This window comes from Seriola lalandi, unplaced genomic scaffold (assembly GCF_002814215.2).
Source record: "Seriola lalandi dorsalis isolate HSWRI2012SDOR001 ecotype SW California unplaced genomic scaffold, Sedor1 jcf7180002054182, whole genome shotgun sequence".
NCBI classification, from domain to species: domain Eukaryota; kingdom Metazoa; phylum Chordata; class Actinopteri; order Carangiformes; family Carangidae; genus Seriola; species Seriola lalandi.
The window spans coordinates 512,316-537,714 of record NW_019524735.1 but is presented as its reverse complement, the minus strand read 5'-3'; the positions used below and the strand labels follow the sequence as shown (position 1 = coordinate 537,714).

The 25,399-nt window shown below is 37.5% G+C and overlaps 1 protein-coding gene across 2 annotated transcripts in view; it reads left to right on the top strand.

The window, feature by feature from the left end:
- The window catches only part of st18 (ST18 C2H2C-type zinc finger transcription factor), a 33,525-nt gene extending 9,110 nt beyond the window's left edge, over positions 1-24,415 (top strand). The window contains exons 2-22 of one of the 2 annotated variants that reach the window (XM_023403816.1): positions 1,562-1,677; positions 4,771-4,822; positions 5,651-5,681; positions 5,912-6,099; positions 9,785-10,495; positions 11,243-11,377; positions 12,257-12,347; positions 12,443-12,535; positions 13,093-13,301; positions 13,623-13,822; positions 15,758-16,003; positions 17,352-17,464; positions 18,062-18,124; positions 18,433-18,501; positions 18,892-18,954; positions 19,649-19,729; positions 21,114-21,335; positions 21,504-21,592; positions 21,722-21,825; positions 21,931-22,074; positions 22,209-24,415. In XM_023403816.1, coding sequence (XP_023259584.1) covers positions 4,771-4,822; positions 5,651-5,681; positions 5,912-6,099; positions 9,785-10,495; positions 11,243-11,377; positions 12,257-12,347; positions 12,443-12,535; positions 13,093-13,301; positions 13,623-13,822; positions 15,758-16,003; positions 17,352-17,464; positions 18,062-18,124; positions 18,433-18,501; positions 18,892-18,954; positions 19,649-19,729; positions 21,114-21,335; positions 21,504-21,592; positions 21,722-21,825; positions 21,931-22,074; positions 22,209-22,349 — 3,045 coding nt within the window. In that variant the 5' untranslated portion in view covers positions 1,562-1,677 and the 3' untranslated portion in view covers positions 22,350-24,415. Of the gene's footprint in view, positions 1-1,561; positions 1,678-4,770; positions 4,823-5,650; positions 5,682-5,911; positions 6,100-9,784; positions 10,496-11,242; positions 11,378-12,256; positions 12,348-12,442; positions 12,536-13,092; positions 13,302-13,622; positions 13,823-15,757; positions 16,004-17,351; positions 17,465-18,061; positions 18,125-18,432; positions 18,502-18,891; positions 18,955-19,648; positions 19,730-21,113; positions 21,336-21,503; positions 21,593-21,721; positions 21,826-21,927; positions 22,075-22,208 lie in introns of both variants that reach the window. The other variant, XM_023403813.1, reaches the window with a different exon arrangement.
- The last annotated feature ends 984 nt before the right edge of the window (positions 24,416-25,399 follow it).

The window sequence follows — 25,399 nt, the reverse complement described above, 5'->3', positions numbered from 1 at the left end:
GGGGGGGTGAGTACACACCAGACAGTGACCTTGCACAGAGCACCCATCCGTTCCCTATAATTCAAAATGATACCGTTGAAGAAAGGTTAAGAGAAAAAGGCTCATGGAGAAAAGGATGGGAATCAGTTAAGACGCAGCCTCTGTTTTTTATGTATGCATTGTTTCCACACACAGCCTTAGACAGTAATTATATTAAAAGAGTAATCTAATCATAACAGTTGGTTGGTTGAGTGTGCAGTACTGACATTTTGAAATCTTATTTTGTGTAATCTCATTTGCCTCTATCATCTCGCCTGTACAACCTATCTAAAGGAAATAATAAAAAGTAAATAATGTAATTAATTTTATGGTCTCCAGAATCTTACTTTGCTACTCTGTCCTGGTTTATTGGTTTCAAGATGAGGTATCAGCACAGAGTTTTTCACTCCATCACAATAATGTCTGTGTTAATTACATGAGAGCATCCCAAGTGCACGGATAAGCTGGGAACAAGGGGACACAAAGACTCAAGGTCAGTGATGAATATCCACAGCAGCTGCACGGTATTAATAAGGCATTATATGAAAATAATAATAATAGCATCACTTTCAGCAAAATGCGAGAGTGTGGTTAGAATAATGTCAGGAGCGCTGGGGTGTTTTACAGATATTTCCCCTCCATCATCTCATCTTGGATCCAGCCTTTCTGATAATGGTGCGAGGCAATGGTTATTCATGATTGCTGGACTGGGAAGGTCTCTCTCTTTTTCTACCCCCAGTCGCAGCCCATTCTCTCCTCTGTGGTGGGAATGCTGGCAGATGGGGTTAGGGGGGAATGGGCTGGGCTCAAGGACACCTAGCAGCCAGATTAACACATAGAAAATCTCATAGAGCCTCAGCATCAGGCTGCCTCCTTTCCCCCTGAGAAATCTGCCCTCGACGTAGGGAAACAGTCCTCTGAGAAGCATTATTTGTGTTGGACTTGGGGTTTGTGTAAGTGCGTTTATGAGGGGGGGTGGGCGCATAAATATGATTCAGCAGATGACGAACCAGCTCAAATAGTAGTGAGTCTTTTTTCATATGCTAATGAAACTGAGTGAATACCCCTCCCTCCCTCACTCCCTCTGCTTTTTTCACCCAGTTTTGTTTTTCCGGGGAAATGCTCTGTGAGCTATAATTAAGAAGATGTTGGGTTCCTTTTTTTTTTTCAAAGCTAACAGAAATAAATAATTCCATAATAAGATCTGTGAAGTGAAGAGGCTTAATGTACTCATTGTGTTCATCCTTGTTTTCCCTCTTGGATGTTTTGTATTAATTAGAAGCAAGCAATTTGATCTCTGTCAAGCAATCAATTTGCATTGTGCTCCTTATTCCATGTGAGGTATTAATATGCTCTTTCCACCTTTTTCTGACTTCATATTCTCATCCGTGTCCCCAGAATATGAAAATATAATAATTAAATACCTTCAGAAATCTGGTTTACATACATACAATTGATTTCCCATAAGCTAAAAAGTAAATAAGTTACAGGCTGTAAGATTAAAGTTGACACGTTTTTGTGTTTGGTGTATATTCTGTTATAGATAATGAATTACACGATCACCTCCTGAGAGATAAGAAGTGTGAAAGCATCAACCAGGGTGGACAGTGTGGATCTGGCATCTTATCCTACAGAGCGCTCGGAAAACTACAGTCAAAGGTAAATAATCTAATGCGGACGGGACTCAGAAAGAGCTTATAATTCTAAACACAAGGTGAAAAAATAACTTTGTTAGGGACCAAAAAAAAAATCCCTGGGGCTCAGTGATTGTGTAACAGTGTTTTGGATAAGTAGCATGCTAAGTGGTGGAGTGTCACTGCTCTTTTGACCACAGTGATCACAAACTGAGATTGGATTTTACTTATGCAGAGCTGTGGGAGGCTGGCAGATAATATAGTACTCTTTAAAAAGTGTTGCTGAGTCTGCTTTTTCTATTGTGGTCGTTGCCTTTAGATGTCAGGTTGACTCGGCTGGATTTGTACCTGAAAGAACATTCTGTGAAACCACAACAGAAAGTTTAGAGAGATATTTATTCTGTATGTTTTCCTTACATGTCCGTGAGGTCCATTACAGTACTTCACCTTTTTTAAAGCAGACATGATGCTAAGTTCATTCAAAGTCTGTTTGTTTCAAACTGAAATGAATAGAAATCAATGACAGCCCAAGAGGATTGGAAAGTATGTTCAGAAATCTAAGACCTTGTGCTTTAGAAAATGCTCAGCAGCTATATGAAGTGAGGATGTTTTGCAGTAAAACATGCAAAAACACTCCTATCAAGCTTAAACATCGAACTCAGTGGCATTATTTCTGTGTGTAAACTTTTGTAAAAGTGATCTGCCACCAAACAATTGTTTCTTGACGACATTTATTGTGAGTACTGCACAAAATTTAATGCGCACCATGACACACCATAGCTGGGGATACAAAACTTTGATGGAAACACACATTGTTGTAACACTTACCAAGACACATTATTTTTTGGGTAACAAAAGAAGTGAGCAAAGTAAATGATAAACCCTTTAAATTAATTATTCTTAGGGAGTTTCTAAAAAGAATATTCTTTTATGTTTAGACTGTTATTCAGTCAGTTATTGCACAGGTTATTATCCTGGAACAGAGGCACTGATAAGTATATGTCATTTTTAATTCCACTTACTTCCACATTTATATACTATAAATTTAGGTAGTATATAAATAGTAGTATATACATAATGAAGAAATGCTTTATAGCACATGATAATATATGTAGTTGTAAGTAGATATAAGGATATGCGTGTTAATGTGAATGTACAGTATTTGTCAAAAATTATAACTTATGAATATTTTATATCATTACAGTGGTGTTTTTCTATTTTGTCGTTTATTATCTGTTTATACAACAACCTTCACTTATGGCTGCCCACAGGAGGAGTTATAGTTGCTGTCAAACACATTGCTAAATGCTCATATCTGCTTACAACTATATTATCATTTGTTATGGACCATTGATTAAATGTTTATACTGCTTGAATATGCTAAATTCAGGGTGTTGAAGTAAAATGTGTCCATTCCATTATAAAAATATCCATGACCAAAGGCTGCTTTTCATCAATCTATGACATATAGCACTCTATCTGAAAAATGTATGATCCCCTGACAAAAAGACTTGCCATACAATAGTAATAAAAAGGTAAATTATATATGTACGTTTTCAGCCAGATCATGCAGGGAGTGTTAAAACAAAATCTCCCGTTTCACCCTGAATGTATCTATTTGTTCTGCTTTTGTAAACAGTCAGCGTCACATGTTTGTCCATGTTGTTGCCATGCCAGAACTACCTGTTAGTACACCACAGCATCTATCAAGTCTTCCCTTCCCGTCTTGTTACATGTCGCTCCTTCTTATGTGTAATAGATATAAGCTCAAACTCGCTGATAAACATAGGTTTTGTAATTATGATGTCAGAAATACGCACGAAATACAAAAAAAAAAAAAGGTTTAAATTTTTTTGTCAGACTAAAACTTATATAATGTGTGAAAGTGGATACTGTAAGCAGTGTACTGTAAAAGAAAATGGAGCCATAGTAAGATATATAATGCAGCCTGAAACCCATTGAAACTAATTGTTTTTCAGTGGTTGGACAGGCACAGGACTGACCTTAAACTGAGGAACTGCAACACATTTCTAGGTGATTCTTATAGCATTGACTTTTAGAAATCTGTTATTATTACACTAATTATTACACTAATATTGATTAACCAGAGAAACTCTGAATTGTATAAAGAAGTACAACATGGCAGGTCTAAAATGTCACGTAAAGAAAAAAAAAAAAAACAGCTTGGTAATAAACATGTATGACTCAGTGGTGATATTTAGGTTCACTGATAACATCATTTGAACTTTGATTAATGTCCACGTTACAGATTGAAGTGTGTAAGAGCAACATTTTTCCTTCAGAACAACAAATTTATACAAAACATTGAAACATGTCTGTGTGGAAAAGTGTTACAAACTAATGAGGTACATTCGTTTTTACAGAATGTAATCTATAGTGTTTGGGAGTTGTTTGTCTCAATAGGCTGTAGTAATCAAAAGTAATGAACCTATTATGAGCAGGACCTCTGAGGGCCCGGCGTGGCATTAAGAGTGTGGCACATAAAAGGTTTATTAAAGGAAATTAAGGTCCATCACTGCCACACCTGCTCCCCTATTATAAATGTATGACAGGTCAGTGCCTTCAATCACAACAGCAAACGAGAGAGAGGAGTCATGTTTCCCATTACCAGGGAAAAGTAACAGCATATCCTATGACTCACAGATTTCACTGGCCTGTGACCACTATACGCCACCATCAGCCTGGAATAATTATGTTTAATAGGTTTTATTTGGGACCCACAAGCAACAGCCAGAGAGAGTGGATGGATTTTAGCAACTATTTTTGTCTAAACACACACAGTGAGGTGCTGTCCGTACTTTAATGTCATTATTTAGTGTCATTACATTTTTACTCACCTTTGAAACTTTCCTCCCCTGACATTATACTCCATGTGTTTGCATATTACTGGTGTTTTAGGAGCTCTTTGTGATGTTGTTGTGCACACAAATTGATTTTAAGGCTCACTGGCTCTGGGTGACTGACAAAAATCAACAATAATCTATGAAGTATTTGAACCTTTTTTCCATTTCAAATAAAAGAAATTAATGAAAATAGATAAATACACAAAAAGCTGTCATCTACTGGCTCATCTTTACATCCTATGTTTTATTTACAGATGGATTCTGAAGGTGAGGAGCAAACCCTGAAACCATGTAACAGTAGCACAGGTGAGTAAAGCTTTTAGTTTTAGTTTGCTTTTAACTACACACACACATGCATGCACACACACACATATTCCACTTATCGCCATGGGTTAGGGGTATCAGTTCAACAATCCAACTTTATAACTGTCAATTTTATGTATTATCTTACCGGTCTGAAGAGCACTGCACTGCCATTTCATTATTCAGAGGGGAATAACTTCATTAAATTGGAACAGTGGCTCAAATTAGTTAAGGAGTGTATATATATTGTGTGATTGAAAACCTCTAGACTGGATATGTCATTATGCAAGTGTTCAGGGCCTCCGAGGCCTGCCTGCTCACACTGGAGCTATTACTACATCTAGGGAAATTCATGAAAAGTGTTATTATTGGTTGTGCTTCATGGGAGTATGGGTAGAACTTGTGAATGAGATTGACGCAGGCCTCTGGGAAAATTGATTTACCCTTTTAGATTATGTTGTCGTCGCTGTCAAAGGATGAGCTACTGTTGGTCTCCCGGAGAATGAGCCAGACTGAATGAAAAGCTTTTCAGATCAATGAAGAGACCACTTCTCCATCCTTATGCTGATTATACCCGATGGCATTGTAAAAGAGAATAAAATCTATGGTGAAAGGCTGGATAAAGCAGTATTAGCCCTCGTGGTGTCATCCCTAAAACATTATCTGCAAAACAAATATTTACAGAGCGTTGTAAAATTTCATTAGCGATTGTCCAAAAGTAGTGAGTCGCCTTGAACCTTTGATGAAGATTATGTCGACAGATGCTGTGCTGCTGTAGTGGAAATGTAAACATGACTTTTTATCTGTTCTTTCTTGGCCTTTATTTCACAGGGCTTGCCGACTGCATCACTGAGACGCACAGGTACAATTTTATGATGTGAACACTTTGAATTTTTCTCACCTTTTTCATCTTTAAGCCAGACGGGAAGTATTCATTTCCCAGATCAAACATGTGATTCTTTCTGAGGGGTTTTCACTTGATGATGTATTAAAAAAAAGTCTCAAATTTTAGTAGTCGGACCTTTAAAACAAGCCAGCCGAAGCCTCTGTTGACCCTGCTGCGCTTTTTGTCCGTTCCCCTCGTCCCTCCAGCCCATATGGGTCCATGGCGAGGAAGAGGAGTGCTCAGGAAGGGGTGCAGGGCGCCCCCGTCAACAAGAGAAAGTCCCTGCTGATGAAGCCCCGCCACTACAGCCCCAGCGAGGCATGTGAAGAGGAGAGCGAGGACCTGGCACCGCCACAGGACAAAGAAGAGCTGAGGAACATTGACACTCCAGCAGGTAAACAGATGTCCTGTTGTTTTGTCTGTTTTGATGAACAATTGACGCTGAATTTTAAAATCCCATCTGTTGCATTCATATTTCCCTCCCTCTGCCATCAGCCAGCAGCCGCAGTCATTGTGCAGTGGAAGTGAAAGACTGCACTGCTGGGTCCACATTAGTTGTGTCTCACGTCCACAAATTGAAGTTTTGACAGCTGATCTGCCATGATATTTTTGGCGTGGCTTTACCCTCTTTTGATGAGGCCAGATTTCAGACCCCTCATCTGTCCTTTTTCAATAGCCAGTCCAAACTCATTGAATCCATAGAATGAAAAACTGAATGGGGGTGTTCACCAGTTCACTTTGATTTTGAAATTAAACTTCTGCCATTCCTTTATATTGAATTTTTATTGAAGTTGCCTATTTTGAAAATCAAATGAGTTGTCAACATTATTTGGCTGATGTTCTAATATTTAAGTGTTTTATTTTTATTTATTTATTTTCAAAGATTTTACTCAACAACAGGCGAATTTAATCAACAACAGTTAAAAAATGTTTATTTTCACTTATGCCACTGTCCTTTTCAGGAGCGAAAATGTTTTCTTTTTTCCTAATGAATTGAATTTTGTGCATTTTGGCAACAATGCTCGTGGTGTACATGTGCATTCTCGCCCACTATAATCTGCACTGATTTGGTATATTTTTAACGATGTAACTAAGCAACAAACGTAATTGTCCCTTTCAAAAGCTTTTGTTAGGCCCTCTAACACAGTCTAATACATAATTAGGCATAATGTCTACAGCTCATTATAGTACACATGTGTGTAGTTAAATGGACCAGGAGAGTAGCTCACTGAATTGTGTGGATTCATTGGAAATGGAATTTATTTGTTTCCTGGGTTCATATTACATTACAATTATCTAAGTAATTCACTGTGTATCATCAGTTCTTCCTTTTGTTGCTGTGAATTCTAGATACATTTTCTTTTTATCATCAGGCATTGATTGACTGCTGTATATTTTCCCTATTTCAACCTGATATTCAGTGGCCTATGGCTTTGAAACAAAACAAAATCCGTCCAGAATAAAAAAAAGTCTATTGAGGTGTCAAATGAATACGGATAGCGATAAATATATTTTGCTGTTATCAGATTTAGGGACTATTTTCTGTAGGAAAACAAAAAATGGAAAAAGTGTACTGGAGGCAGCAAGAATTTCTGCAGTGGGAAGCTGGTCATATCTGCATTTTAACAAAAAGGGAGAAAAATAAGCCTCTCGTTTGGTCGAGCCACACTGTGTTCAACTGTAGCCAACTGCAGCCCTGCTGCAGAGTGCTGGTAATGGCTATTCTGGAGTACAAACTGTTCACCTGTTCCAACACACAAACCACTGGAGGGATCCAAGTTTTTTTCCTCCATCTCTTTCCTTTTTTCACTGCACTTATGTGTGTGTCTTTGTCTGTGTGTGTATACGTCTGTGTGCTTGTCTGACTGTATGCGGCTGTGTCAGGCCAGAGAGTCCATCTGGATGAAAAACAAAACCCTTGTTGCTTGCCTCATAAATGTAAATACGTGTAACTGGCTTTAATTTTTCATTCAACAGGGTTTGTCTTTAGACGCCTCTTTTCAAATATTTTTCACAGCAGGGAACACATAGTAACACATTGTAATGTTGCCCGAGCACAATGCGTATGAAACCAGGCATGTCAAATTCCTCTGCAAACAATAATGTACAAACTCATATGTCACAAAAGCAGTTACCTCTTTTATTAGTGCTTGATAATTTGTGTCATATTTTAAAGCTCATTTGGTGAGGATTAAATTTTTGTGGTGGCTGTCTGATAATGCCTATATCTGTATCATCCTCAGCACTGTGTGATCTGATTCTAACAATCCATCTCTATCTATCTTCTCAACCTCTCGAATCCTACTTTTGCAGCGGTCTCTGATGTCTGGCCACTTAAGAGGATATACAGTCCAGCCTGCTGAAAGTAAAAACCTTCACAGTCCAAAGAGCCTTAGTCGAGCATAAGTTTGACTGGTTTTGGAGGATCAAGAGAGATTTTGTTGAATCAATCCAGATGACAGCTTTCCATTGTTAATCACTGACCATGACTTAATATTATCAGTGGTGTTAATAAAGTGTTGTTTCAGATGCATTTTGAAAGATAAAGCTAACCCTCTCTGTCTGTTCCACTGATCAGACGTTCAGTGCGTAAGGCTTCACTCAGTCTTGTGGCTCTCTGCACATGTGACCGGGATTTCTGGATTTATTCTAAAATATGGCGGACCAGAGGTCAATGCTAATTAAATTATTGAGAGCACTCAGCAAAATAAGCTGGAGAAAAGAGATTATACAAAATGAGTGTAAAATTTAAGAAGAAATGCATATATATTAAATTAATCTGGAATAATGGCACTACATATATCATATATGGTATCTTATCACACCCACAAGGATTTAAAAAAGAAAAGTCAAAACCTAAAAATAATGGAATTAATTTTCTATAAAAAAAAAAAAAAGTAAATTATTGGAAAAGCTCTTCTAACTTTATAATTTGGAATAACTTTTTATTAAATAATCTATCTATTTGCCTTACTGTATGTTTTTAATATTTTTACTTAGATACTTATTAGATAATAAGATATGTTGTTAACCAGGAAATGTTGAAATATTTTACCTCACCAAGGCCCACAGAAAAGATACACATGTATGATTTCAACATTAAAAAGAAGCTGTTTTAATTGAAGTAGCTGGTCCAGTCAACTTTACTTGTAATAACTTGATAATTGCTATTTAAATTAAATACATACATTTTTTCTATTTTTCTATAATTAGCTTTTTCTCATGATTTTTAAAAAAATCCAACCAAAATTTATCTTATTTGTATTTGTGCAGTTGCCTTGTGTCATGTTCACTAGGCAGGCCTCTCATTCCTGTCGTAACTGCTCAGTGTTGTGCCTTTAACACTTTTATCCAACAAAATTATTGTCAGTTTTTTGACTGAGGTTGGCTGGCTTCTCCTAAACCAAGTCCTGCCACACAGACAGCAGCAGCTCACAGAAATTCCTCTCTTTTATCTCCGTGTTTGTGGTTTCCGCCATCTGTGTTTTCAGGAATCCTCTTCACTTTCCTTGTTCTCATCCTTAGAAACAACAATTATGTGTTTTTAAAATCATTTTTTGTGTGCGGATGACAACATGTTGCTGCTTAGCTTGCACTTAAAAATACACATTACTAATTAAAAACTGATGTTCACTGTCCAACGCACTGTAAATCCCTCCATAATCTTGTCCTAAATCTATTTTGGGTTGTTTCTACAATTGGAGACACAGAGGAAGAAGAAAACAATTGTGTTCTTCATCTCCAGCTTTCATGTTCAACTAGCAGAAAGAAGGGTCATATATGTTTTCTAAAATATACTTTAAGAATTGCTTGGAAATCTTGCAACCTTCTGATTATCATTTCCATTGCGACATGTGTTCTTATAAATCCTCTAGATGTTAATAAAAAACATGTTTTTCTGAAGATATTATTCATTGAGAAGTAATACAAAATCTAAAACCTTGAAAGGATTTGGAGAAGATTACCAAGGACATACAAGTCTTATCCTGTGTGACTGAGGGGTCAAAAAAAGAAGAACATATGTGGCCTTAAAACACTTGAAAACACAGAGAATAATACGTGTTTTCTTGTTGTTTCAGATGGAAACTTAAATACAGTCAACGGAGTGGCCAACAGAAATGGCTGCCACGATGCAGCAGCAAAGTCCAACGATTCGCTGGGATGGTCAGAAGTGACCTCTGATGGCTCTCCACAGCGTGAGCCAGACACATCTGAACCTCTGATGGATGAAGATGAGGATGAGCTCCTTAAGAACGAAGAAGAACAAAGTCAAGAGATGATGAGCGGTACGTCATCGCCACAGAGTCCATACGGAGACATGAGGGAAGCTGAGTGGGAGCCTCTGTCTCTGTCTGCCAAGGTGAACAGCTCGGGCTGCAGTCCCTCCAGAGCCTCTGAAGACCTTTCAGGCAGGAACGGCCACGTTAAAGAAGAGCCCCACTCGGAACTAGGTGGTCCAATGGGTAGAGCAAGTATTTTTCATGCCGAGGCTTTAAGATACAGGCCGCCACCTACGGAGGAGGACAGCGAGGGGGAGACAGAGGTGGAGAGGCCACCTCGGCTTGACGGCTGGGCGCTGGGTCTCCACGAGAGGGGCCTTGAAATGAGCCGAGGGAGGGTTAACTTCAGCCTGTTGGAGCAGGCTATAGCTTTGCAGACAGAGCAAAGACAGGTCCTACACCATGCTTACAGGGAAATGGACCGGTTCCTTATGGAGCAGATGACCAATGAGAGGAGGCACCATAGGATGATGGACATGGACACCAGACTCAACTATCATGGAGGAAAAGGTAACAATAAAGAGGAAAAGACCTGTGATGCAAGTCTTTAGAAAAAAAAGTGACCAGTATGGGAACAAACAGTTTTCACAGTTGTACCTTCATCCAGTGTAAATCAGTTCGACCACTTGTGATTTGGATGATTGGGTGCTCAAAAAAAAAACATCAAAAAGAATAAAAGAAGCATACGCAGGGTGGTGGTGGTGGGGATCAGAGGGAGGAAATCCTCTTAAATACTAAAAACATTTTGGCAACAAGTGAAGTAATAAATAAACAGACTAAAATAAAGAAGAACAAAATTTTCTAATGGAATTGCTACTACTCAGAATATTGGATTTTGATAGGAATCAACTGGATATTTAACCATGACCATAAGTCTTAAATCCTCCTAAAGTGCCTCTCATGTTTCCCTCTGATTCTTCAAATGACTGCGGCTAAATGTGTAATCCTAGATGTAATCTTTCGATGGATGGGCATTAAGAAGTGACTGCTCTGTGTTGAACTGCAGCCTTAACTAAAATGACAGATTAATAGATGCATTTTGTGAAAAAAGTGTCTAGCTTTGCATGATATTTCAATCTGTTGACCTATGTACAATAATTATACAGGACAAGTGCATTATATATATATTTCATTTATTTACACATTTCTTGACAGAACACATAAGGACAGAAAAGCTTTAGCATGTCACGGCATCAGCACAGTGGTTGTATTGTATATTTTTTTTATTGTGAAATATTATTTTTTCTGTGTCTACAGATTCCCCACGGACAGATAAAAAGGATATAAAGTGTCCCACCCCTGGCTGTGATGGCACTGGTCATGTGACCGGCTTGTACCCACATCACAGGAGTTTGTCTGGGTGTCCTCATAAAGTCCGAGTTCCTCCTGAGAGTAAGTTGCACAAGCAGTTCTGTGTATACATTAAGTATAATGGATGGTTTCTACTCATAAAAACTGCCAGTTTTAGGATTTACAATCAGCCGCAGTAATTGAAATCCTCTTAGCACAAGCCCAAAGACAAGAAAGACCTGCTTATATGTTTAGTTCAATTCAAAGATGTGCATGAAACTTTTCAAATAAACTTAAAGGATTTTTTTTTCTCCCTCTCTCTTTCTCGTAATGTGTTGTAATGTGTGAATATTGAATTTTTTTTTTTTTCTTTTTTTTCCCCACATTGGCGATTGTTAAGTCATTTCAATATAACTCAACAAACATTCAACATTAAACAGTAATGTTACAAAAGGAACAGAAAAAGTAATTAACTTTTTCAAAAAAGCGTGTGCTCTTAGACTGGAGGCAGTATTTGCAAATCAAAGGGCTAGCTAACGCAGTATTCAAAAATAAATAGACAACTCCAACAAACTAATTGGAGAATATGTACAGAAAAGAAGTTTCTAAGGATACAGAGCGGACCTTTAACAACGCGTTTGTTTTTGAAGAATATAATCAGCTGTCTTGTTACGCTCCTCTTTGCACTAAGCTATTTACATTTCAGCGACATTACAGCATTCCTCACAAGGAGAAAGCCTTTTGCTTTTTTCTCCTATTTCTGTCTCTGTAGGATCTTTGCTCTATAGGCTCTAATGTACCAGCCAGTTACATAAACCAACGTTTAATGTATGAAAATGTATTTGTTTTACTTCCAAAATGCTCAGTAAATATATATTTATTTACCATCTTATAATCTTTTCAGCTTCGTTCTTCGTTATCTCACATGTTGAATTATTCTGGACATGTTTCTCTTACCATACTTATCTCCTCTCCCCTCAGTCCTGGCCATGCATGAGAACGTCCTCAAGTGCCCTACACCCGGGTGCACAGGAAGAGGCCATGTCAACAGTAACCGTAGCACCCACCGGAGGTACATCCACAGGAGAAAGCCATTAGAAAATCTGTACCCTGTTCATAGATGAGTTACAGTATTAGGCTAATGTGTTTGATTTCCTCCCCATCCAGTCTCTCAGGCTGCCCCATCGCTGCTGCAGTGAAAGTCTCCAAACCTCAGGACGACAGCCTGAAATGCAGACAAACACCTGACCGCTCACCGAGGTATAATGCCAGATAACGCTCGGGATTTTCACTGCTCTCAATGTGGTCACATGTGCAGAAAAATAATTACAACAAGCACCCAGAAATCATATTCAGCTCTGTAGTGGACTGAAGTTGTAAAAGCCTAACTGAGGTTATGCAAAAAAGTGATAAACACTATTATTGTTGAGGAGAGTGTGTGGGATATTTTTATTCAGTGATCCCAGCAGAACGCACAGTCTATTTTCAGCTTTCCAAGCAGACATAAGCAATGGTTGCTGGTCCTGTGAGTTCCTCTCTATTAGAAATGATAAAAGAGCAGAACTCTTTGTTCCCTGTGGATATATCATGGGCAGGATGCCCACTCCTACTATATTAATTAGTCTGGCAACCTGGCTGTGGATCTACAACACACATCAGATCCCAGACTCTATGTGTGCAAAAGCACTGGTGTCCCTGAATGGTTTAAAACAATGTCTATACTTAACTGCTTAATATGAACTTGTGAGGCATCTTATTTTACAAGTTTTACACAATTAAATAAAGTCTTTTTTCTTTTTTAATTTGTCTCCTTGTAGAGCCATCGGCTTGATAAAGAAGTTCGAGCTGAACCAGCTGAACTATAGGCTCTCTCATCCAGTAGCAGCCTTGCAAACAAGCCTCACAAAAGACATGGACAAATACAGCAGAATCCGCTTTGATTACGCCAGCTTTGATGCACAGGTCTTCGGCAAACAGCCTCTGATGGGGACCAACCATGACCAGGAAATGTCACATTTCCCTGATTGTAAGCTTCATATATTTTATTTAACCAAAGAAAACAGTTATTTGTTAGTTAACATGTTAAGGGAGATGAATAAACGTGCAAACTACTTTTTGTCATGTGTTTTAAGTATGTAGATGTTGTTTCAGCTGCTAAATTAATAATAATCTATTTGCATACATCATATTTATGTGTGTATATTTATGTGTCATTACCTAAATTTTTGTATCACTGGTTGTTGCTAAAACTGTCAAATATGAACTTATAACTTGCGCTATTATTAAGTTTAGGTGGAACACCTGGTGTCTCAGTAACAAACTTATTCACTAATTATTTGTTTTTTAGCACCTCAGCAGTATCCTGGCTTCCTTGGTGCTCCAGGTGGCCGCCTGCCCACCCCTGGTCAGCACAGCCCGCCGAGTCAATTCAAAAAAGAGGATGGTCTCCAAGCCTCAGCAGCGACCGCCGCCATCCTTAACCTCTCCACTCGCTACAGGAAGAACATGGAGGCTGTCGCCGGCCGGCCCTTGGCAACCTCCACAAAGGTAATCAAATTAGACCACTTGGAAAGGTATTTAATGTGGTCATTTTAAAGGAACTCTGATTTGTGTATAAAAAGGGAAGACATCAAAAGACAGATTTTGGCAAAGGGAGCCTGGCACTCTGGTGGCAGAAAAACAAGGAGGTTTCCACTTCATAAAGCTTTAATGTACACAAATGAAAATTTGTGTAATCACATCAAAAGAAGAAATACAATCAGCCTTCCTTCCCAATTACAAATACTTGTCTATTTTTTTGTAAAACATGTGGTATTGTATTTAGTTTCGACATCAGCTGGCATGTAAAAACCCTGAACTGTTGTCTGAAAATGCATCTTGCCCGCTGCAGATGGCAGAGGATATTTTGCTTAGTTATATGATCCAGCATAGGCTGTTTGTCTACACCAGATAGTCTTTAAAAGCATTTTAATGGATTAAGCCAATCAGCTAAAGGAGTTAACATCTGAAAAGTTTAATTCACACAAAATCCAAACTCTTCTTGGAAATGTGCACAGATCCAAAATCTCTTCAGCTGTCTTTATCTGCAACCCGGCATTGTGTTCAACTTTTTCCAAACTCACTTCATGATTAATATTGATCACATTCTGTGGGTTACATACGTGCACACTGTACTGTAGATGATTCAAGGTTTCCACACCTACACAGCACAGATCCTTGTCTCCCAGCTTGTTGAGCTGAGAATGTGGCCCTGTACCAGGTACCAGCCCACTGAATGAATAAAACAGTGTTAGCAAGTTAATCATCTGTTCTCATTTACAGCTTAGTTGTCTTGGAGAGACGTACAAAATAAAGAACAGCTTTCAAGTCTGAAAAAAAGGGGCCATATTTAGAGTGTTATATGGTGTTGGATGCTTTAACTTATCTGCATATGTATATTACACGTTGAAATATCACACACAAAAAAAGCACCAAAAGGCTGGCCTTTAAAGCGTGAAAGCAAGCTGATTTTACGTACTTAACAGTGCAAAAAAGCTTAAATTACATCAATAATTAATCAATAATAGCAAAAAAAACAACAAAATCCTTAGTTTTAGTTTTTAATCAGAGCCAGAAACCAAATAAAAATCAAAGTAAATCACAAAAAGTCTTGCAGGTCCTATAGTTTTACACTGGTGTTATTTTGATTAGGTACACACATCATCAAATGGCTGAATAATTAAAGTGGACAGCCACATCCAATGTTCATGAAAATTATCCCCTTTAATTAATTTGAAAGGTTCCCCTCTGTTACGAAAAATAATGATGTATAGGCTTTAATGAAACATATGCGTTGAATAATTGGTTCCATTTATGGAAAAGGATTTCAGCATTTAATGAGGTAAACTTTTAATACCATAAAACAGCCATAAGTCATCATGCTACTGCGTTTCAGCGCAAAAACGACAAACACATCTGTCAGCGGGGAAACTTATGCCACATTAAGCTTTTTTAATTTTTGCTATAATAATGATGACCTAAAACCAGCCCCCACCCACCCCACCCCCCCAGCTGCCATCTTGGTTGTGTGTCCTAGAAAACAGATGACACAGCTGTCACTGAAAAACTACACACCAGTGATTATTTTTTTTTGTGTTCAGCAGAATTAACGCTGGCTTAGTTTGGTACTTTGTCTAGTGTGAGATAACCACTGTATGTATTATTTGTTTGCTCTGAACTCTACTCTAAAGTAATTTTTCATGTTTACAGTGAAATGTTGTTGGATTCATGTTTACCATACTGTTGGCGTCATATTAATGTTAGTTGTGTTTTATTTACATTCCTTTTAGAATAATTAGCAAACATTTTCTATTTTTATCCTCTGATTCATTTGTTTTCATATGTTGGCACGCACTGCAATGATATTACTTAATCTACTGTGCTCTTCCGCAACATGTTGTGACATGTATTACTTGATTAAAGAATTAAACTTCTTGCCTTTAGGACATGCTTATAGAAGTGGATGAAAATGGCACCTTGGACTTGAGCATGAAGAAATGTAAGGAAAATGTGAAAACCCACACGAAGGCACCTTCAGACGACCCGCTGTCTCCTCTCGAGTCCACTGTGGCCAAAGGCGGGAGCGTGCTCATCAGCCCCGCCTTCTACCAGCCGCTGTGTGAGAGAGACAGCTGGGAGAGCCCCATCCCTGTCAACTTCAGCAAAGCACATGTTTTACAGGACAAAGAGGTATAAAAAAACCCCCAAAAAACACAACTGACACCTTTAATGTAATGTAATCTTAAAATTTAAGAATATATTAAACAAATGAGAAATGTAAATGGTGCAGGGTGAGAATTTGAGAGTCTCTGGAGTGTCACCAAACCAAAGACATTTCAGTTACACAAAGTGCATAAATAACACAGAGACTGAGCAGCACAGTAATAGACCAAAAGTAAAAGATTAAGATACAAGATTCCTGGTCAACAGGGAGTACTGATGTCTTGAGTTGAAGTCCCCCAACACCCCGCCTCTATAAGATTCTCTAAAACGTTTTCATAGTTTTCATATTCTGATTATTCGGTTTGCTGCACAAATAGATTTTCTGCACAATAAACTCAACACATCAAACTAAACTGTAACTAAAATCTCAGAACTCTCTATTTGTCCTATAATCATTATCTGATTACATTGTTCTTTCCAGGAAACCAAATAGGGTTTTTAGGAATTTACTGACCTGCAATGAAGCGTTACCTTTTCATTTCCCAACCTCAAATTGTAAATGTTTCAAAGCCTTCTCCACACTGACAAGAATTAAAATATGGCAGAGAATTAATTAATTCTCTTTTATTTATTCACCTTGTGGGCCAAAATGGTGGATAAATGTAGTCTAAAAATAGCCACAGTGTCAAATTTGGTCTAAAAATACTTGAATCACACTAAAAAAGTTTCGTAACTGTAAAATCCCCCAGCTTGCTAAAATCTTAATATTTCCAGCATGAAATACAGATGCCATTAATGTAAGCAACGACCTAAGTATGGTAACATACTTTTTTTTTTTTTTAAAGACAAAGCAGCAGCTCCGGTCAGATCTGTGCAACTATGAAATGTATTAAATATACACTGAGGACTATAGTGCTAATCTAGTCTCCACATATCACTCTTGCCCAGGGGCCTGAATGAAGCTTAATCTGAGCTTTAAAGGTTTTCTTTTCATTACTTCACAGGTGGTATTCATTTGTAGTTGATATCAAAAGTTATCACATTTGACCTGCTTTTAAATCATACACAACATCTGGTGACTGCAGTCTTGTCTGTGTAAAAAGAAAAAAAAAAAAAAAAGGAAATGCATACGTCATGGCCATACATCATAAAAACTATTTGGATTAAGTATGCCTTTAAATGGATGTATGGTTTACTACAGTTTAAGTATTCTTAAGCATAATCTCTTTGCCCTGCACTCCAACCCCCAGGGCTTGTGTTTTAAGAGTATTATACAGGGCTTTTCATTAATTATTCACTTTTAGGTCATTGCAGATTGTGTTCAGGTTCAATATTTTGGACAGCTAAGGCCATGTTTTTATCTTTTCTTTCTCAGCAGGAGGATTACGATCAGGTCTCCTTGGAGGACCAGCACTATCAAGGAGACGGCAGCATGATAAGCCCCAAAACCAAGCTGCTATTACGAGATTCAAAGAAAGAGCTTTTGAGGTACGTCACGTTAAAGACTGAAACATCTCGAGGCATCTTTATTCAGCCAGCTGTGCATAATGTGAGCTTCCCGTTTAGTTGGCAGATGGTCAGTTTTAATAATAAGAAGTGTAACTCCAAACTGTACCTTTGTTTAAGTAGGACAGATTGATATAAGTGAGTCAAAACACACAAATGAAACTCACCGTGTTACATATATGACTGTAACTGGTATGTCTGCAGGTTCATGTGGAGAAGAAATGTATCTATTTGAAAGTGAGTTTTCTCCCTGTATGTCCTGTACAAGCTTACAATTCTTGACTCTTGTAGTTAGAGTGCATGCTCTGCTGGGTCTCCTCTTGAGAATTACACCACGAGAAAAGTAGGATCCTCTAGTTTCCACAGCACAGCACCCCCTCCGACATTCAGAGACATTGTTAAACTGAATGTTGAGCAAAAATAATAATTTTCTACTAAACTTCCTGCTGTACTAACTCTTTTTTTACTTTAATGCCCATGAAAAGGTTCTCAATGTAAAAGAAAGATTCAGTTCAAGCTTTGCAAAGTCTGTGGGAACTAGAGTAATCTGTGTATTAAATGCTTTGTGTTCTCCTGCAGCTGTCCGACCCCAGGCTGTGACGGCAGTGGCCATGTGACGGGGAATTATGCATCACATCGGAGGTACTGTAATTAATTACACTCTCATTAGACGCAGCCAGCACATATATAGACAAGGGAAACTGTACTGATTGTTTGATTATGTTTATTTCTACAGTTGAAAACTTGTCTCATAGCTTGTTTAGATAGATTTTATGTCGTTTCTTTCCCCACATTGGTGACAGGAAAAAGCTTTTTCATGAGGAAGAAGTGGAATTGTGTTTTCAAACAATTTTGTATAAATATGCATTGAGACATTGTATTAAGATTATTTAATTCAGCTGTGATCAAAGAGTGCATTAAAATGACTGTTAGCTCTTTATCCTCTTCAGTGTGTCTGGATGTCCCCTGGCTGACAAAACACTCAAATCACTGATGGCAGCCAACTCTCAGGAACTAAAGTATGTGTTTTGAAAACTGTTATTGTTGCTAAAGGATTTTACACATTAAGCTAGGCAGCTTGTTTTTGCCTTAGTGAAGATCAGCTCAGGTCAACGCATTCCTTTCCTTTCCTTTCCTTTCTTCTCCTCTCCTTTTCTTTTCTTTTCCTTTCCTTTCCTTTCCTTTCCTTTCCTTTCCTTTCCTTTTCTTGTCTCTCCTTTCCTCTTGTCTCCCTTTCTTTCCTTTCCTCTCTTTTCCTTTCTACTACACGTTAAGCACAATCTCTATGTACTCCACATGAAGTTGTTTGCTATTTGCACCACATCTCTGCATATTAGCTTGAATTCACTGCTCTACTCTCAGTCTTTTGCTGTAAAAAGCACCTGGTCTCTGTGTCTCTCAACCTGCAGGTGCCCAACACCTGGTTGTGATGGATCTGGACACGTGACTGGGAACTATGCTTCGCACAGAAGGTAGCAGAGAAAAATCATAGCAACTGAGCATGAAATACATTTGTCAGATGCATGACATTCAAACAGATGGTGAAAGTCTCACTTTATACTGCAAACATGCTGCACTTTTTGAGATCTTGTTTTTACTGATTTTGTTGGCTGTCTTTCATGTATCTATGCATTCATTTATTATTTTAATATCCAAATTACATGCAGTTTTAAGGCTGTCTGTTTGATATTCTATTTTACATATCGGTGCAGTTGTAGTACAACTTTACAACAAAACAACAGGCTGCTATGTGCTAACAAAAAGTACAACGTATACAATTATTAAAGTATTTGTCAATTAATGAATTTAATTTAATTTAGATGTGATTAAATGTGCAACTGAAATTTCTATCTACCTGTCTGTCTGTCTGTCTGTCTGTCTGTCTGTCTGTCTGTCTGTCCGTCCGTCTGTCTGTCTGTCCGTCTGTCTGTCTGTCTGTCTGTCTGTCTGAACAGGCTGAACAGGCTGATATATGCTAATGCAGAGTACAACTTCTGCATTAATTAAACCGTTAATTCTATTTACATTAATACATTTAGATTTGCTTAAACGTGTGTCATTGAAACTCCATATTCCTCATAGCTGCCTGTGCGATTTTAGCTTTTGTTTTAAGTCTTCTATAGTTTTCCTTCATGTTAACCCATACTGTTTCCAACCGTTTTTTAGCTTGTCAGGATGTCCACGTGCCAGAAAGGGAGGTTTGAAGCTCACACCAAACAAGGATGACAAAGATGAGCAAGAGCTTAAGTAAGAGTTTTTGTTTTTTTCCTCATCCCATGCTGTCATGTTTTTTGTTTCAAAATTAAAACAAGAAAACATTGTGGAAATGCGTCATGCTTTTGTACCCGGGGCATTATACCTGGAGGCCATTAAGTTAAACAAAGAAAATAATACTTCTGTTGTCATAACATTAGTGAATTATTTTCTAAGGATTAGCAGCATGTTTTTGTGGGATTTTTTTCAGGGTTTTGTATTTTTCCTATTTTCTGAATGGAATATCTGGCTTATCACTCTTCACTGAGTGCTTTCTTTATAATTATAGTATACTAAGAAAATGTTGAATTGCTTGCTCCGATGGCATTGTGCTCATTTGCAGCTTAATCATTGCTGTCTGTGAAAGTGTTATTGGATAAAAAATAATGTAATTGATTTGCAGTTTAAATCCAAAGTCAGATATATGAGCCCTTGTTTACTTATACATCTGGACACTGATTTTTTCTTTTTAATTACTAATGCAAGGGCATGAGCTTAGGAATTATACTGGAATAGATCTCATACACATTAAGAGAGACAGGGAGAGACAGGGGGAGGGTAGCAAATGTCCCTAGATTATTGTAAATAGTAGGCCATATGGCATGCCTCCATTGTCCTGGTGCCTTGCATCAAGCTACCTACCTGTGGTAGATGTAAGTAATGGGACTGGTGTTGTTTTGTCCTCTAAGTGCTGCTGTGCTGTCGAGCAACAAAATGCTGAAACAGGCTTTTTGCAGCAGCACTCTACAGCGTGTGTGCCATTTGTATCATCTCAGGTGACCTTTCACCTTTATCAATAAGGGAAGGGTTAGCCACCTTCAAATTACATTCTTTCGCATGAGGGGATACATGACAATTATCTGTAATTCATGTCACTCCATTACTGACCTGCAGAAAACAGGCCTGAAAATACAACTGACAAACTCTTAATGACATTCAGCATGAGTTGTGCTTTTGTTTTTCAAGCACAAATATCAGTCACCTCGAAATGTATGCACCGAACAGAGTGTTCGCTCTAACTCAAGTTTTAGTGGATTAGTAACTTATAGTTAATGCGATTATTTGAGTCCATCTCTAGTTTTGGCGACTTCATTTTTAATCAGCATTTGGCTGGATTAATCAACTTAATGGTTAACAAATCTTCCGGTCTAGTTATTGAAAGAGAGATTTTTTAAATTATATCAGAGAATGATTTAGTTTCAACATTTTTTTGAACATTTTTTTGCAGTTTATCAATGGAGTACTTGTTATTTCTGTGCAGTTAAATGTCTCTGTTTTGTCTGTAGCATAGAAATCCAAATTAGTTTGTTTTTTCTCGTGTGAATCAGTGGTATTTGCAGGTTCAGAACCTGTACGACTCTTTGTGTTTCTGTGGTAGGTGTCCAGTCATTGGATGTGATGGACAGGGCCATATATCGGGAAAATACACATCCCACCGCAGTGCAGGCAGTTGTCCACTCGCTGCCAAAAGACAGAAGGAGTCGTCCATCAATGGGCTGCCCTTTGCTTGGAAGGCCAATAAACAGGAACTACCCCATTGTCCCTTGCCTGGCTGCAATGGCCTCGGACATGCCAATAATGTGTTTGCCACTCACAGAAGGTGAGGTCGCCTGTCCTCCATTTTATCTCTAAACAACACTGCTGGTCGACATGTTGCATTCTTACTGTACAATGGCACCGTTTTCACTCCCTCTAGCAGTCTCTGTTGATGCTAAAGTTTGAGGATGTTCTTGCTCCTAACATAATCATTTGTGACCTGCTGAACTAGTTTGTCGGGTTGCCCACTGAACGCACAGAGCATCAAGAAAAAACACTCTGAGGAAGAGATGATGACTATCAAATTGAAGGCCAGCAGTGGTAAGCTACTCTGACATGCTGTGTGGTATGACTATACTCAAGTATTCTGCAGTTACATGTATCTTGGCATAAAAAAAATCAATATTTGCTGTTGTTTGAACATGATAAATTAGATCTGTTTCAACTCAGGTGTTGAAAACAAAGAAGATATTCAACATTTGGATCATGAAATAAAAGAATTGAATGAATCCAACATGAAGATAGAAGCAGATATGATGCAACTCCAAACCCAGGTAAATATTTACTCCCACAAGTTTGGTTTATGGACACCAGCTTGAGATCCTTGCTCGCTCGATTTGACAAGTCTTTTTTTTTTTTTTTTTTGTACCCGAAAGCAGATCTCCTCTATGGAATGTAACCTGAAGACAATTGAAGAGGAGAACAAGATGATCGAACAGCACAACGACAGCCTTCTGAAGGAGCTCGCTTGCCTTAGCCAAGCTCTCATTAACAGTCTAACAGACATTCAGCTGCCTCAAATGGTACAGTAAGCCTTGACCACAGACTCCACTACAACTCATTATATCTAACCTGTCCTGGAAGAAATGTCATTTTCTATATATTGTCATTTCTGCTGTGCTGTTTTCACTAATAGTTAAACATGTTTTTGTTGCAGGGACCCATCAGTGAGCATAATTTTGAAGCCTATGTGAACACATTAACTGATATGTACAACAACTCGGAGCATGAATACTCTCCAGAGTGCAAGGCCCTCTTGGATAATATCAAACAGGCTATTAAGGGCATCCATGTTTAAGCTGTAGAGCTACCAAGAGGTTTCTTTGACTTCGGATAATGGCACTAGATAGCTCTATTTTACTGAAGAGTCCTGGCTTGGCTGCATGTATAAGACAAGGCTTTTGGAAATGTGTTTGGCATTTCCCGGTAAATACACTGCACTGAGAAAATTACCAGCCGGATTTGTAATGCTTTTACTGTTTCTGCATTCACTTGATATGTTTATCCTGGTGAGATTTTTACCCCTCTTGCACTTAATTATTTTGTATGGTTTGCTTGATTTTAATCCGTATGTGTTCATGTCATTCTTATATTATCGCTATTTATTATTATATTTGTTCATCAGTGTATTTATTTCCTCAATTTTTATTTATTTCTTGAATTGTAAATGCTTAATATCTGAGAAATCTGTTTGACTTTCTGCACATTGTAAATTACATAGAAGCACATTCCAATTTCATGGCATACTTTTGCCATCTAGTGTTGAAAAACTTATATTATTATTATTAGACCATAAGGATCTCCCTTCAAAGTAAAAACCTACAAAAACGATTAAGCATCGATATTTTTAAGCATTGCTTTTGCTTTCTTTATTGGAAACTGAATGTATGGTAAGACATAGTGAACACTGAGATCAAAAAAATGCAATGCAACTGTACTGTACCTTTTTCTTCTCAACCAATAACAGTTGAATGCAACCAGGAGGTGACACTGAGCAAAAATGCAACAACACTCAGTGAACTGAATGTCCAATTCTGCTTTGCATAGTGTGCCACAAGAAGAGTGCAACAAAAATCAAGAATCCACTTTGTCAAGATGTCTTTCTTTTTTTAAATATAGATATTAAACTGCCTTCTGTGCACACACTTTGGAGTGTGCATATAGTATGTGCCTAAATGTATATGAATCCATAAAAATATACGAGTACTATGTTTTGTGGTAGGACAGTATTATGTGGATGGTGTCTAATTTATTATACAGTACAATTATTTTCATAGGAGGAAAATGTTCCTGATGACTGTTTAAATACCGTTGTCTCAGTAGCTGTAATCTCAGAGTCAGGTTTTGAAGTATCATGACTGAGATCGAAAAGTCTGGTGTTTATTTTAACTTTTGCTAGCATGGAGAGGGGAAAAAAGTAGGAGTGAATTACAAAAAAACATCTACTTCTGTTCTATCTTAAACTGCTTACAAGCCTTAACATTTCAACCAGTCTTACAGTTTGAATATTCTTGTAACGCTTGGGGCAGATTTGAATAGTAGCTATTTCAAAACCGAGCTGACTACCACTACAACTTGCATTTCAGTTTCGATCACAAAATGCAAAAAAAAGAAAAGAAAAAAAAAAAAAAGAAATGAAAACATAGACAAATGATAGTTGTTGGCTAATCAGTTGTTTGTTTGCATCAATTGCACTTTTGTATTTTGATTATTTTGTATTTTTAGTTCCACCACACTGCCCTTGACTTCAACAAAAAGAGAGAAATGGGACACTGTAGTCTTATAACCAAACTATACATGTCTCAATTTCACATGAGGCTTATCCCAAGAAAAAAGAATAAAAATAACTAATTCATTCGAGCAATACATTTTTCATTTCTGCAAAAAAGAAGTCAAAGACATGTAGCCTAGGACACTGCGAAGAAACAAATGTAACAGCAAAAGAGCCAAATTACAGAAAAAAATAAGACCCTATTTTATCCAAATACTCAATACGTTTTAAAGAATTTTAATCTTTTAAAAATTGAATCACATTCTTTAATCCTAACAATCCTTTATTTATAATTTCTTATATTAAATTCCTATACCACACATCGTTTGCTCAGGAAGTTTTGTGAATAATATTTTTATTTTTTCCCTGTTAGTATTTGATGTTTTGTAATGTGAAATGCTTTTTTGTGGACCGATATTAGTATGATATGAAATTGTATTGTATTTCTTTTCTTTTACATTAAAATGTAATGCTTTTTTCAGTTGAAGTAGTTTGTAAATTGAAACTTCCTATTACTTTTACTATTTCATAATAAACAGATATGCGCTGTGTTGTACAGTTTGTGTATGGTAGAAATAAACTTTTCAAATGGTTGTGTGGTTTCTCAAAGCTCAAGTGCACCGTTAGTCAAACATGAACCCAGTCAGAAGTCAAAGGTATCTGCTTTCCTTAGGCATTAGCATCACCTAGTGGTGAATGTGACGCATTACACCTAAAACATCAGGGAGTGGTCAGTGGCATTCAGATGCAGAAAGTTAAAGAAAGAAGTGTTTGGGGTAAAAGAATCAAAATAAAGAGAAATAAGAAATAATTGCAATGTTACAGTTTCAGTCCAGCTTGATACCTTTGCTGAATGTCATTCCCACTTATAAAAACAAAAAATGCCCCAAATATTACTTGAAATAAATCAAAATATACTGCACAATACAGTCTGTTTCAGCGTATTTTGTTTCGGGTTGCAACCATTTTTCTTATCAGTTAATCTGCCAGTTGTTTTTTCAGTTAATTGATTGATATTTGGTCTATAATATTGGAAAATGTCAATTGTTGTTGTTGTTAATGTGTCGACTTCCTATTGCTTGTTTTGTCTGACCAACAGTCCAAAGCCCAACAATGTTTAGTTTACTTTTACATGAGACGAGCAAAAGCAGCAAATCCTCAGCTTTCAGAAGCTAGCACTAGTAATGAAAAATAGCATCAATCAATCAGATATCAACAGTTGCTGGTAAATTTTCTGCCGATTGACTAATCAATTCATCAACTGATTGTTCCTCTTCAGACTTAGTTTACAGACTCTAGATTAGACAAACTTAGACAACAGGTCATATCAAACAAACAAAACTGAGGAAGTTATGTCAAATAAACAACCGATCTCTTAACCAATTTGGACTGTTGGTTAGTAAAAACAAGTTGCCTGAAGACGTCAATATGGACTGTGGGAACTTGTCACAGGCAGCTGCCAAACTTTTCTGATTTTGACATTTTATGGACCAAAATGATAAATTGAAAAATGATCTGGAGGTTCAACAATGATGGAAATAACTGTTAGTTGCAGCCTCACAATGATTCAGAGATAA